Raw genomic sequence first — 14,397 nt, 5'->3', positions numbered from 1 at the left:
AAGAAATAAGAAGTACCCTGTAGGCTTGCATGCTCCTTTCCCTCCCTCCTTCCACCTTGCACTTGAATTCCTCCTCCATTTCATTTTCAGAGCTAACCATGGTGCAGTCTTACATCAGCAGTAATGCAAAGCTCATAGTTTACAAACCTGCTTCTATCCATGGTTGCAGATTAGCAAATGCTGTTAGCATTAGCATCAACAAATGCACCATGGTTGTTTCGGAAAACAGAAAAGGGGATTATTTGAAGACTAGAAGAGCAGAGGGGGAAAGTGTGTGAATTTGTGGTTTGTTCCTAATATTTTATAAACCCTTATTCTGAGTGCAGAAATAAACTGCACTGATATGTGTTTTGAGTGGCATACAAATATGGTAATAAATAAATGTTAATGTGGGTATCAGGCCAATATGTCCAATGAAGGAAAACCCAGAGTTGTTTGATTTGGGGGTATATGATAATTTTAAACTACTGAAATCGTTAGTAATGGCCTCTATCCATAGTCCGCATATACTGCTATGTTAATCCAATGCACAAAACATACTCATAGAACTGCTTCTTCCATTGGCATGAATGGGGGACACCAAATGTGTAATAGAGTCCTACAAGTATGCTGGAGCCCCTGCACCCACAAAGAACCACCAAACTGAGGTGAACATTGATAATCAAATTACATTATTGTTGTGAGTATACTGCCAACTAAAAAAGAAGAGTTGGTCATTCAAAAAGAGTCCAGCCACGTTCATTTTTCATTGTAAACGATGCGTATTACAAAAGCATCAATCGATATTCACCTCTCATCCCCCGTACTTACATCACTCTGTAGTAAAGCTGCATGCACTGAGTGAGAAATGTTAATATCTTCCAAGCCACAAGAGCCAATCATCTGTCCTTTCATTTTCTCAAATGCCTCCTTGTACTTGTACTGAAGGAGAAAATGAAATGAAACAAGGTTGAGATGAGTGAAAGAAACATATTGGCCGTAATTGCATTACTCTTTGTTGTCTTCTCAGAAGGTGAGCTTTTCAAAGAAAGAGAAGGTAACCACTTTGAAACAGGACCAAAAAGGCATTACAATGAGTGTTTTCTAATACAACAGAAGCAGGCTGTGGGTTTCAAGTTTCAAGTTACATCTATTGAATGTTGGCTGACATCCTGACTAAGCCAACATCAGCATGCTGGGAAGACGCGCCCATGCTGAGGAGAGTTTTCTTAACTCAAGAGCACAGAGCATGCAGGAGCAGAGGGGATTTTCATTGATCTCTGTTTGCCCCATAAGAGCCCTGTGCCACCCAAAAATATATCCTTGTGGGCCAATGGAAATCACCTGCCCCATACACCCCATACAGAAGTGCCCCGTGTGCAAAATACTGTGCTGTGGTATTTTGGAATCTTTCTGCAGCGCATGCGCATCTGCCTGGCATATTGAAGCTGATAATCTGGATGTAAACCATTGTTTTGTCAAAAGATAGAGTTATACTTCTAGAAGAACCACGGTATTGCATAATTCCAAGCAAACAAATCCTTCTTCAAGAACATAGAATGTTAGTGTGGGAAGGGACTTCTACGGTCTTCTGCAACCCCTGCTCAGTGTAGGAATCTACTACAACATTCCTTATGTTTGGTCATCCAGCCTGTGTTTAAAATTTCTAGAGAAGGAGAGACCACCACTACACAAGACTGTTCCACACTCTAATTGTTCTTAACAGTGAGGAAATTCTTCCTAATATCTAGCTTAAATTTGATGCTGTGTAATTTCAACCTAATCTGGCCTGCAGAAGCAACATAATGAAATGCCATTTCTTAGCATATACAACCACATCATGAGGTGTGTTGCTGGTTAATTTCAAAAGATGTTGTGAATTATTATTATTAATAATAATTTTTAAAATGTGTCTTAATAACTATTTTATTCTATTGTTTTTATCATTATGTATTTTAATCTGTGACTTAAATATTTTAAATTTTGTACACCATTTAGAGATGTACATATCAGGCGGTGTAGAAATATGAAAAATGAATGAATAAATGAATGTTGGGCCATCTCACATTACTGATATATTTTCCCATTTCTGCAGTCCATGGCATTGGATCAAACAAAGCTGCAGTGGTACAAAGAGTGATTGCATGATCTCTACATGTGAGCCTTTGCACTATAAGCCTTTTCCAGATATCAGTTGCATGGGCATTCATGCATGTTCTATGCACATACAATTATCATCAGAGACTTACATCCAGACTAATGCTGCTGCAGTAGTGCAATCAGCAACAATGCACCCATGCAAGAAGATGCTCACATAGTTGAGAAGATGTTCTGTCTTTTGCACTTTTGGTCTAGTAGCTCAAGCATTGTCCTTGTGCAATTAGGATAGCAGATAGCTTTGCATCATTCCTCGCAAGGTATATGGACTGAGAAAGGTTTCACAGCAGGACACATGCCACATGTCATTTGAAAGCACACTCTGTTGCATCAGCACAACACTAGTCTGCAATGAAGCTCCAAGCTAAGCGGAACTATCTTTTGCCACATCCCTGCACAAGCAATTCTAGATGTTAGCCAGAATGTTTAAATGTGCATTCATTCTAGTTGTACAAACGTGCTTGTACCCTTGAAAGTCAGGTCTTGTTGTACATGCATTGAATTTTGCTGTACATGCATTGAATGTACACAGGTACAGTCATGTGAACCGTATAATACATGATGTGTCTGTCTTATGTTCAAATCCGTCTCTTAAGAGTGAATAGAGTGACATGTAGGGGAATTATTTATTATTATTATTATTATTATTATTATTATTATTATTATTATTAATTCGATTTCTATACCACCCTTCCAAAAATGGCTCAGGGCGGTTTACACAGAGAAATAATAAATAAATAATGGCTCCCTGTCCTCAAAGGGCTCACATTCTAAAAAAACACAAGATAGACACCAGCAACAGTCACTGGAGGTACTGTGCTGGGGGTGGATAGGGCCAATTACTCTTCCCCCTGCTAAATAAAGAGAATCACCATGGTAAAAGGTGCCTCTTTGCCCAGTTAGCAGGGGAAATGGCAGTTCAGTGCCTAAATAGGAAAGCAAAACCAGTTTGGTGAGAAAGCAGCAAAGCAAGAAGGCTTGAGACAGTTCTTTAGTACTGAAGAACTACTAGGATTTATTTAAAGAAAAGGTTACAAACAAATGTGAAAAAGCCTGCAGCTTAATTTCAGCTGTAGCTCATGGTGGAAGAGAGAAAGCAAAACAAACAGCCATCTCTAGAGACAATCGGGAGACTTAACACTGGAAGAACAAAGAGGGGAGGAGTCCAACACTTTTATTCATGACCCTAACTGCCCCCACCCATGATCATAATGAGACATTACAGTTGAGAGATTATGCTGCCAGGGTCCTAGCTCCAACTTGAAGCACTGATAAATAGGATTGTGATACATAGGATTGTGTATTTCCATATGCAGTCCTACTCTGATATATTATGTTACACACTTAATAGACATAGAATACTTTTTAAAATAAGTTAGAGGTGTTAAAATAACAGACTAACCTGTAAGCGTAACCTTATTTATGGATTAGTAAGTCTGGTCAGTTATCAGATTCTTAGAATTATCAGCACCACCTAGGTTTTTAAGTCAAGCCTCTTAATTCCTTTGGAATATTATTATTATTAGGCATTATTACTAGAAGAGTTTAGTGGCTAAGTTCAGTTGTAAGCAACAACTGCAGGACCTCTTCTTAATTAAGCTCTTCATTTTCTAGACAGTTTTAACTGTCAAAGGAAGGAAGGAAAGAAGGAAGGAAGGAGAATCTGGCATGTAACATTTCATTAACCTTTTCTATACCTACTGCTATATCTATTTTGACACAGAGGAAACGTACTGTATCTATTTTGACACAGAAGTTATTTTTCATGCTGTCTTATTGGTTCTGGGTTTTCTAGATTTTCTTGTCAAATGGTATTTAAATAATTGTCTGGTTTTGTGTTTGTACCCTTGAGGTTGGGAAAGGCAGAAAAATAATTGATATTCTATATTTCCAGCCTGTTCAGAACCTTTGCTAATGTTGCATTTGCTTTTGTCACTGCCACCATACACTAAGATGATGTTACCACCAAACCCCAAGATGTGTCAATTCAAAGTCCATAAATGAACATATTAAGTTATGATGAAGTATCCCAATGCACATTAGGATGCACATAATTACATAGAATTTCATCTGCTACTCAGTTCAGTCGTATAATTTGGAAACATCATCTGGAGCTTTTCATATCTACCCTTCAAATATTTGCTTTCTTCTGCCTTTTTCTTTCAGGTGTCCAAGCAAATTTTCCCCTGCAGTATTTTCTTGCCAGAATCTCCCATTTTATATCAGACTGTATTACTATTAAAACAACTTACATCACTTATTATTTCATTGGATGCTTTTGCTGTCTGGAAAGGAATGGCATCCAGTTTAAGCTTATAACTTCCATCTCGTATCTTGCTCCAGGATTCCTTGTAGCGAGTCTGTTTGTAAACAGAAACATGCGTTTATTGACAACTTGCGCTTTCTTTCCCCATAATATTCATGAACCTACACCTAGAGAGAAAACCATATTCATTCCTTTGTTTCTAGTTATGGCTGATACAACTTCAGGCCAATTTCAGAGAGGCACAAGGACACATGATGCTTTACAAAGCTTCATCCACCAAGCACCACTATTCCAGTGAGAAAGCCCATAGAAATGAATGAAAATTCATGGCACTGGTGTCCATTGCTGTTAGTTGCTGCATTTACAGGGAAGGCTCCATCCCCGGGCCTTTCATGGCATCCTCTAGATCTTTTTGATAAAGTCACAGAAACTAGCAACACAACCTGGCCCCCAAAGTAAGAAACAGAAGTACCTAGGAATAGTATTTCAGCTATAGCAATGCCATACAGTGTTTGCGGTGGTGCAAATTAAGCAGATCAGTAGGATCAGCCTCAAAATGTCATGATAAACAATTCAAATATAGTTTTAACAAATGCACCTTTATAAAGAATTCCCAGGCACTAATTTATTCCTGAAGGTATGGCTGTAAGAGAAAACTTACCTCACTGATATTAAGAGCATTTTGTTTAGCTTGAAGTATTTCCGGTAGTTCTGCTGTTTGGGTATAATGGTGCTTTATATTCTCTCCATGCTCCTTATACAGCCTCTGCAAAATAGTACAGAATTTGCTACATGTGCAATAATAGCTGATTTGCACAATACTAAATCTGGTGTTATATGAAACAATCCTTCCCAAAACAGAGATAGCACTGATTAGTAAAGCAGAAGTACTGATACTCCTCATGAAAGTGGCATGAATTTTCACTTATCAACATGTGTTCATATTATGTAAACTAGATCAAAAGCCTTCAAACACTAGGAATTCCAAGCATATGAAAATTCAGTTCTGAAAATGGTGCCCACTGAATTGTCAAATGAAACGTAAATAGTATGAAGATGAAAATTAATTTAGCAGTCCTGTTTGCAGTCCTTACGTAGGAGTTGAATGAATTCAGGCAGACTAAATATGCTCAAATTGCAGCTACATAGAAGGCAGGAATAAGCAGGAATTGGTGCACCAGATCATACCAAGAAATCCTCCCCAAAACAATTTCTTGAGGGTTAAAACTGGAGTCTGTACAGAAGTTGTGTATCCTAAGTATATCTATTAACATGTATTTGTGTATATACTATTATATAACAGTTGACATCCAATATAATATTGTGCTGGCAGAAGTGCATTTTTAAATCATGCCTTAGGGGTATGCATGGAACCATTTTTGGTGTTCGGTTTGAATTCAAACCGAATTTGAACCGAACCGGCAGTTTGCGAACTGGTCCCCTTTACCAGCAAAGGAGAATCCTGCCTTTTCTAAGGGTAGTTGGTGGGGGCGGGGGCGTACAGCAAGAAGACACCTTACTAGTGCTGGCAGCTCCTTTAAACCCTGGCGCTTCCCCCACAACTGAGGCCTGCATGGAAGTGGCATCGTTCTGGCCTCTGCGGATGCATGGAAGACAGAACCATACTGCCACCGTGCAGGCCACACTGCTGGAGGGAGTGCTGGGATTTAGAGGAACAACTGCTGCCATCGCTAAGGTGCCCTCTCACTGTCCCCCCTGGCCACCCTTAGAAATGTTTTAAAGGCAAGATTCCCCATTGCTCGTTAAGGGAAATCCTCACTGGATTCCCTTTTACAAGCATTGCCCATTGAACCATCGAAATGGTTCGAACTGGTCCGTAATGGACTGGGCCCGATTTGGTTTGCACTCAGACTGGCCACCTTTTTTTGTGGCCGGTTCAAATTCAAACCGGCTGAACTGGGTCGGTTTGATTCGAACCAGTTCTGCACACCTCTATCATGTATGGGGTGGCTGGTGATTTTTTTCTAATCCCCCTTTCCTCTGCAGCTGCTTGAGCCTCCCAAAACTATGTCCACTTTGTATCTATTAGGGGCAGAGAGGAAGGGGAATCAGCTAAAATCACCTTCCATGACAGAAAATGTCCATGACAGAAAATGTTATTCTATCAATGTGATATCAGTCTGGATTCCAGCCAGTATGTATTAGTATATGTGTAAGTATATGTACTAGTAATAAGTATATTTGTGGTAGAATACAGTACTAGCAGTTACAGATAAGTTTTGTTACACAGCATCTGGTGTACACATGTAGCAGCAGCATTTATGAGATCATCAGGAGAGATCCATCTGCATTTGCCACTGGCTCGTCTGGTGGCTACTCAGGGACGGGCCTTCTCCGTTGCTGCCCTGAGGCTTTGGAATGCGCTCCCTAGTGAAATAAGAGCCTCCCCATCTCTGACAATTTTAAAAAAGTCTTTAAAGACACATCTGTTCACCCAGGCTTTTAACTGATATTGTTTTGATTGTTTTAATGTTGTTTTTATAATATTGTTGTTGTTTTTTAAATTAAATTGTTGTGTTTTAAATTTCTTGTTTTTGTTTTTAACTAATGTTTTAACTTTTTTTTTTATCTTGTTGTAAACCGTCCAGAGACATAAGTTTTGGGCAGTATAAAAATATGCTAAATAAATAAATAAATTTATGCCATTTGATAAGCAATTCCTTTCCACACATTTGTTCTTAAACTTATGCATTCCCATGGCATTATGGAAATAATCTGGTATGAACTGGAAGTACCTGCACACAAAGCAATGTGGGCCTGCAATGGTTGTAGTGATGCCGGTGGCAGGAGTGAGCTTAAAGACCACATGGAAGGAATTTGTATGTACCATTGTATGTGTCAACTCAGCCCTCATTTTGAGAACAATATGAACTCAACATTCCCCCCTTATATTAGACATTTATTCAAAAGACAGCTTAGGAAAAAGAAAGGTCTTCCAAATTATATGGTATTGCTCTGTTTGCAATTACAAATATGATATTTAATATGCAAAACTATATGCTCCAGTTAGGGTTGAAAATGCCTCTGTATCATCACATGACTGCTTCTGATTTCTGATAAACATTCTATGTGGGAGATTCCCATTGGGTTCAATATAGGATGGAAGGTTTCCATTCTAATTAAAGGTGGCCTTTGTAACATGCACCTGATTAGGACACAAGTTTTTTGGTTCCTGGGAATGATCTCAGTGGCAAAGAGCGAGAGAGAAAGCCAGTGCTTCAATCAGGACGTTCAAAGAGGATACCACTCTTATAATCATAATGTATATACATTATAACTTACATCCACAGCCTGGTTATAACTAATTCTAGCCTGGATCATCTCAGGAGTGTCTTTAATACTGGTAAACTTCAAAGCATATGGATGCTGACGGTACTTCTTCTGTTGAGCAGAAAAAAGATCAAAGCTGTGAATTTTGTGCTGCTCTTTCATGCTATTTGAAAGAAAAAAATCATAGGTTGCTTGAGATTAGAGTGAATTTGTGAACATAATTATTATTCCTCTTTCCTTGGCTTTATCTCCTAGGTACTTTCAGATTAATATTTGTTTCCATTTAACAATAACCTTTACTGATTAATAGTAAAGAATTTCCACTTGAATTAAGGAAAATATTTCAAGATTATATTATGACTGCAGAGTCTTTTCTAAATGGTCTGAAATATACAACACCATTTTGCATTAACAGATCCTTGAAGGGAAATAAAAGTATCCAGCCACAGCAGGTAATAACAGCAATATTATCATTTACTGTTTGAAGTTCTGTATTTCGTTTTAACACTGAAACATAGCAGACTGCGCAATGGTCACTGAGCTATCGTCACAGGTATTTCAGGCAGAGTTTCTTGCCCTTTTTTATGGGCTTTAGGACTTACAGGGATTTCCCCCCCTTCAGATGTTGATGTATATTTATCATCTTGTGGTACTGGATCATCTGAAATCACTTATTTCCATGATTTGGGGAGTTTTGTGTGTAATCACAACTAAATTAGTATGTGTGTGCGCATGCACACAATGCACACTTGACTTGACAGCACGGAGCTCTGGAGCCCAGGATGATGCATGTCGCGCAGTACATTGTGGGATATTTGGAGGCTGAGATGCATCATTCTGGCCTCCGAAGCTCTGCGCTGTCAAGTCAATTGCTCGTCTGGGGAGAAGGTGTGTTCAAACAGTCCCCACCCCCCATCCAGTCATGTTAATGACTTCGGAGTGTTTTACAGCTGCTTCCCTTATCAATACAAAGAAAACTTATGTTTGTTTAACTAAGCTTTATTCAGAAACAACTTAATTTTTTTCCTTCTCTTTTCCTTTCCTTTTCCTTTCTGACTCCACCCCTCACGCTCTCTACAGGATCCTCACAGGGACAAACTTCTAATTAACAAAACATAAAAGATTGCTAGATAGGATACAACAAGGAGGGAGGCTAAATTAACTCCTGCATATCAGAATGCAACAAAGACACACACACCTAATTTTTTGTTTAAGTTAACAAAAATGGTGTGGCCAAACAGCCAGAGAATGGGCTAAAGTGAGATTGTGAGAGTGCCACAAGGAGCCTTGGATTTGAAAGCAATTCTTCCTTCCTTCCTTCCTTTCTCTCTCCTTCCTTCGCATTTGAGAAATGAGACTGAACACTTCCACTTCCACTTTTGAATAAACTGAAGTTTCCCCTTACATCAAAACTGTGGTTTATTATGTGCTCAATTAATAAATCAGGGTCTGAAACTATGGTTAGATCCTAGTATTTGAACCAACCTGCTTAGAATAAACCACAGTTTGGTCATTATGGGAAGTTGTGGTTTATTCAAAAGAGAAAATTAGAGCTTCCAATTCCTCCTCTCAAGCACAAACGAAAAAGGGAGGGGAAGGGGGGTATGGCAAAGCTCATTCATAACAAATCTAAATATCCAAATCTAAAATATCGTTTAGATTATTTTCTTAACTGAGCCACAATTATGATCAGATTATGTCATCCATCAGTAGTGTCACTGCTGCCCAAAATTATGTCCCTGAGCACTGGGAACCTCAGAGACATAGTTTCAGGAGGTACAGGCAACTGCAGAAGAATGGGACACTCCCATTAAGAGAGAGGGCCATAGAAGGTGTCTAAGAACCTACTTTTACATAGGTTGTCCCTCCATCAAAAGTCATCCCTCTGTTGTACGGTGGAAAATGCTGGCATGTTGGCACATTAGTTTGGATGTCTGTGTGTGTGTGTGTGTGCTCGTATATATATATATATATATATATATATATATATATATATATATATGTGTGTGTGTGTGTGTGTGGTACAATAAGAGGCATATTTTCTGTGTTATATGCATTTTTTCTCTCTTTTGTGCCACTATTGTATCATACGACCTTCAGCTATCTGAAATAATGTATTGTCTGTCTTCAGCCTGATTATACAGAAAGGCCTTTAAAGACACTATACTGAATGCAATTATCAGGATGGAAACTTTACATTCCCAGATTTATTTTTGTGTGTGGATGATGCTGGATAATACTGTCTAAAATTATTACTGAGCTTGGTTGAGGAGACAAGGGGACAGCTTATGTAAAGGTAGGTTCTTAGACGCATAAATACACCTTCTATGGCTCTCTCTTGATTAACTTCATTTAAAAGCATAGGTTAGTGGGTAGCAATTGAGCATTGTTTGATTGTCATTATTATTCATAATATCATTTGTCACCTACTTTGTTTTTGCAAAGGCTATATGGACCCCCACTGTTTTGTGTTTGGTATCTGGCTTCCCTCTAATTACCAGTCCTATTCCTGGTTTTGAGAGCTTTCATGTGGGGTGCCTTTTTCTTTCCCCTTTGAGTGGAAATTATTTTAATTTTATACAGACATTTTACACGCATTATGCAGCAAGTTTTGTTACGTGCTGTCATGAAATCTCACCTCACTAATGAGTTCTCCTGCCTTCTTAGCCTGCTTCACATTTAATGACCCAGTGGCGATCCATCCGACTCCTTTCATCCAGTTCAAATCTGCTCTGTATCGGTTCTGACAAAAGGAAAAGAAAATGTTCCATTGTTGCTGCTCACACATTTAAAATGCCACCTAAAGAATTCACACATCAGAACACCAGCTGAGCCAAATTAGTGCCTGCTTTTGTTTTATCCACTTCTTCGCCATTGTGGGTGGAAATGAGTAGGATGGAAGAGAAAAAAATATGAAAAGAGATGGTAGAGTCGCTACCAGCAAACATTTCTACTACAAGATTAAAATGAACATATTTTTAAAGATTATTTACTCTCCATTGTAGCTTTCTAAATTATTTCTGTTTATACAGTGGAGATAGGGGCTTGGTTCACAAGGAATATCGAACCAGGATTGGATCCTGGCTTCTTGCAACATTCCTTTGGATATGCATGTTCTCGCCTTCCACTGGGATGAAGGGAGAAAGGATTCTACTTCCAGTACTAGTTTAGAATAAGTCAGGACCTCTCACAACATACAAATTTGTTAGTCTTGGCTATTATAGCCAGCTTTGAAATCCCAACTTGAGAACCTGGTTTATTCTGGAAACTCTGGTGATGCATACTCAGGATTGACATTTGGAAAATTTCTCAGCACACTTGCAGTCGAATCCTATGCATATTTACTTGAAACTTCAGTTGGGCTCACTCCCAAGTAAATAGCAATAGTACCACCATAAATAGCTTTAGGGTGGGTTTTGACCTTAAAAGGAAACAGCAAATGTGGCTATGTGCCTGACTTGAATAACCTCTGTGTGCTCTGCTGGTATCTGTCTGGAGAAAGAGCTGACACATTTTTTCCATGCAGATTTGTATGAGCTCGATCTGTATCTGGTACCTTCACATCCAAGTGGATGAGAAAAGCATGATGTCACTTCTTAGACATTACACCTTAAGTATGAAAAGGTTCTGCATCCTCATAACGTCCAAAGCAATCCACATGGTCAGGTCTAACATCCTATACCATAAAACCCTTAAGCGTGCGGCCATGCTGCCCATGTCTTTTTGGGCCGTTCTGGGCATGCGCAGAGCGTATGCCCAGATCGACCCAAAAAAACATGGCCGCCCAGAGACGGGCGGCCATGTTGATCGGCCGGCTAAGGGGAGGCAAGAGGTGGCCATGGGAAGGCCAGAGGGGGCGGCAGGTCCGGCCCAGACCCAATGTGAGCAGAGGACAGAGGCGGCGGGGCCGGACCGGCCGCGGGGCCGGCGGAGGAAGCTGGGCGAGACGGCGGCGGGGGAAGGCGGCCGAGACTGCGGCAGAGCTGCAGCCTCGGCCAGAGAACACGATACAGTTGAACGGACGCGGAAGGGAGACTGGCCCCACTGGCAGCGTTGGCCACTGCGGGCCGACTGGGGCCGATGGCGGCAGCAACCGAGGTGAGAGCATTGTGTCCGGCCCGCTGGCGGCGGCCGTGGCGGGCCGGGCCTGCTGCCAGCGGCGGCCGCACTCGGCCCCGCCAGAGACCGAGGGAGCAGGAGCAGAAAGGAAGGAAGCTGGGAGGGCAAGAGAGTGAGCACGTGAGTCTTCTCTACTAGCGCCCGTTAATGAAACGGGCTTAAAGCTACTAGTAACATTATAAAATGGTGGGATTAAATAACACAGGGTCCCATAAACTAAATCATATTCTTTGGCCTACAAAGGATACCAAAAAGAAAGAACAGACTATTGAGGCTCTGTCTTGAATAACATATCCTATCCCTGAAATCTTCTCCATACTAGACAGACTACTGGCATTTTAAATTTATCCACCACTAGGAACATAGGATTGTACGGCTATTTTTCCACTGTCATAATTAAACCTAGAAATGATTCTGAAGATTAGTGCAAGGAGTGGCACAGTTTCCACACCACGATGGAATTTCCAGATGATTAAATGAAAGAGTACATTTATGCAATGCACAACATAGGAATATAGGAAACTGCCGTAATAACAAGTCAGACCACTGGGCCATCTAGCTGTCTAGTCTGATTTTCAGCAGCTCTCCAAGTTATCATGCAGAAGTCTATCTGGAGATGTCAAGAATTGAACCTAAGACCTTCTGCATATATTCCACCCCTGAGCTAAGGCCCCATCGCCAAAACTTACATCGCTCTGCAAGCCGTAGGCCCACTTGGCCCATTCCACTTTCATGTCTGTAGGCAAGGCAGTGTAACGGTGTGGGATTGTCTTGTATCCCTTCTCAGTGGCTAAATCTTGAGCCTTCTTGGCATGGACAAGAGTGACCATATCCATAGACACATGATATTGAGTCTTTGTATCTTCAAATGCCTTTTTATACTCCAGATCACTTTGCATCTTTGACACATGGAGCAAGTGAGACATCTGTGAATCTTCACTCGCATCTTTCACCCCAATCAGCTTTCCTCTAGTCTTTTCATAATTTTCTTTGTATTTTATCTGTGAAGAAATAAATAGATCACAGGTACAATGTGAAGTCCAAAATCACTGCTTTCGAAAGAACTGGATTAAGTAAACAAACAGTTGGAAGGAAAAAGTTTGACTAAACCCAATTATAACAGAGCCAGTGTGAGCCTTTAAAGTTGACCCCATTAAAGAGTAGCTCCAAAAGCAAGTAAACTTTATTGGGGAGGTTACAGTCTTGAGTAGAAAGCCTGTGGGCCTGAGCTTTCTGTCTTCATAGTAGAGAGGAGAGGAGAAGAGAAGGAGAGGGGGGAGAGAGAGGGTGGGGGAAGCCATATGGCTAATGGAGTAGATGGAGCAGAGCAGAGAGCAAGAGCAGTCTGGGAGCAAAAAAGGTGGGGTGATAGGCCCTGACAATATCAGTCTACCCAATCAGAAGTCAAAGCACAGAGACAACAAGAGTGTCTTGTTTAGTAGGAGTAAGACCCTTACTTACTATCTGTATTCTTAATGCCCCTAGTGGTCACTAGGACAGAAGGTGCAAACAAAGGATACAAATGGAGCTGCAACTCCAACACACACTTTGGTCTTGATTGCACCCTTGGTCTATGCTAGACTGCACCACCCAAATATGAAGCAATGAGACACAACAACATTCTGGCACAGAAGAATCTATAATTCCTTTTTAAAATTCTGTTCTTCAATCATCAGCCTAAGAAACATGCAGATTGGCCCCCACCGCCAGGTAAACTCGATGCTCTGGAATGAAGGATGCCATAAAAGTGCAGCAAATGTTGACTTATTTAACATCAGCTTACATGTTCCAAAGCATAATGTGGGCATTGCAGAACTGCCTGTGTTGCTGTGGGAGTCTAAAACTTAAATCTTTTTGAAAATGTATATACCAAGGAAGTATATGTGGCCTTTTCATAGGAACACACAACCCTTCTCTCACAGAAGGGGGAAAGGGTCCTATTTGAATTAAACCAATACTTACATCACTTGCCAAGTCCCTCTTTGCTTTCGCTGTCAAGAATGGAATTGCATCTAGATGAAGTTCAAATCCTTTCTCCTTCTGATTTTCCCAACTACTCTTGTAGAGTTTCTAAAAAGATGTCAAACTTCAATTATCTTTTTGCATTGTCATAGCACAAGCATAACAGTGACACGCAAAAGATCCAAGATGAACCAGCCCCCGATTGGTTCAGGAGCAATCTATTATACAGTAAGGTCATTAACATGACTGAAAATGTGGGGGGGGGGTGCTAGTGGGTAGGCAGGCTCCTACCTGCCTCCCAGCACATGATTAGTTTTAAGGCTCTGCGGCTTGCACGGCACACAATCTGTGCCACAGTGAGCGGCAGAGCAGGAAGCCAGAGTAGGAAGTCCTCCAGCATCCCTCAGTGCACCAGGCCAGTATGGTGCATTGAGGGATTCCCCCTCAGCCAGGTTCTCTTGCCACCCAGCTGTGTGTTCATGAAGCCTAGAGCCCACACACGCAACCAGGGCATGCTTGTGTCCTACCTAGGTAATAGCCTGAGGTAAAATCTTGGGCTATCTGGCATGGCAGTGCCGGGATCGGCCTCAATCCCAGCACTTCACGTGAGGATCCCTACCCTG

At 40.8% G+C, this 14,397-nt stretch overlaps 1 protein-coding gene across 3 annotated transcripts in view; it reads right to left on the bottom strand.

Moving 5' to 3' along the window:
- NRAP (nebulin related anchoring protein) overlaps window positions 1-14,397 on the bottom strand; it is a 78,474-nt gene that overhangs the window by 27,052 nt on the left and 37,025 nt on the right. For all 3 annotated transcript variants that reach the window (XM_053305237.1, XM_053305239.1, XM_053305238.1), the window contains 7 exons: window positions 13,775-13,882; window positions 12,502-12,813; window positions 10,332-10,436; window positions 7,706-7,804; window positions 5,064-5,168; window positions 4,389-4,496; window positions 811-921 (listed from right to left, as the gene is read on the bottom strand). In XM_053305237.1, the coding sequence (XP_053161212.1) occupies window positions 811-921; window positions 4,389-4,496; window positions 5,064-5,168; window positions 7,706-7,804; window positions 10,332-10,436; window positions 12,502-12,813; window positions 13,775-13,882 (948 nt within the window). The remainder of the gene's footprint in view (window positions 1-810; window positions 922-4,388; window positions 4,497-5,063; window positions 5,169-7,705; window positions 7,805-10,331; window positions 10,437-12,501; window positions 12,814-13,774; window positions 13,883-14,397) is intronic.

The sequence above is a fragment of the Hemicordylus capensis genome, chromosome 3 (genome assembly GCF_027244095.1).
Source record: "Hemicordylus capensis ecotype Gifberg chromosome 3, rHemCap1.1.pri, whole genome shotgun sequence".
NCBI classification, from domain to species: Eukaryota; Metazoa; Chordata; class Lepidosauria; order Squamata; family Cordylidae; genus Hemicordylus; species Hemicordylus capensis.
The sequence above is the reverse complement of the archived record's forward strand: the minus strand, read 5'-3'. Positions and strand labels throughout refer to the sequence as shown.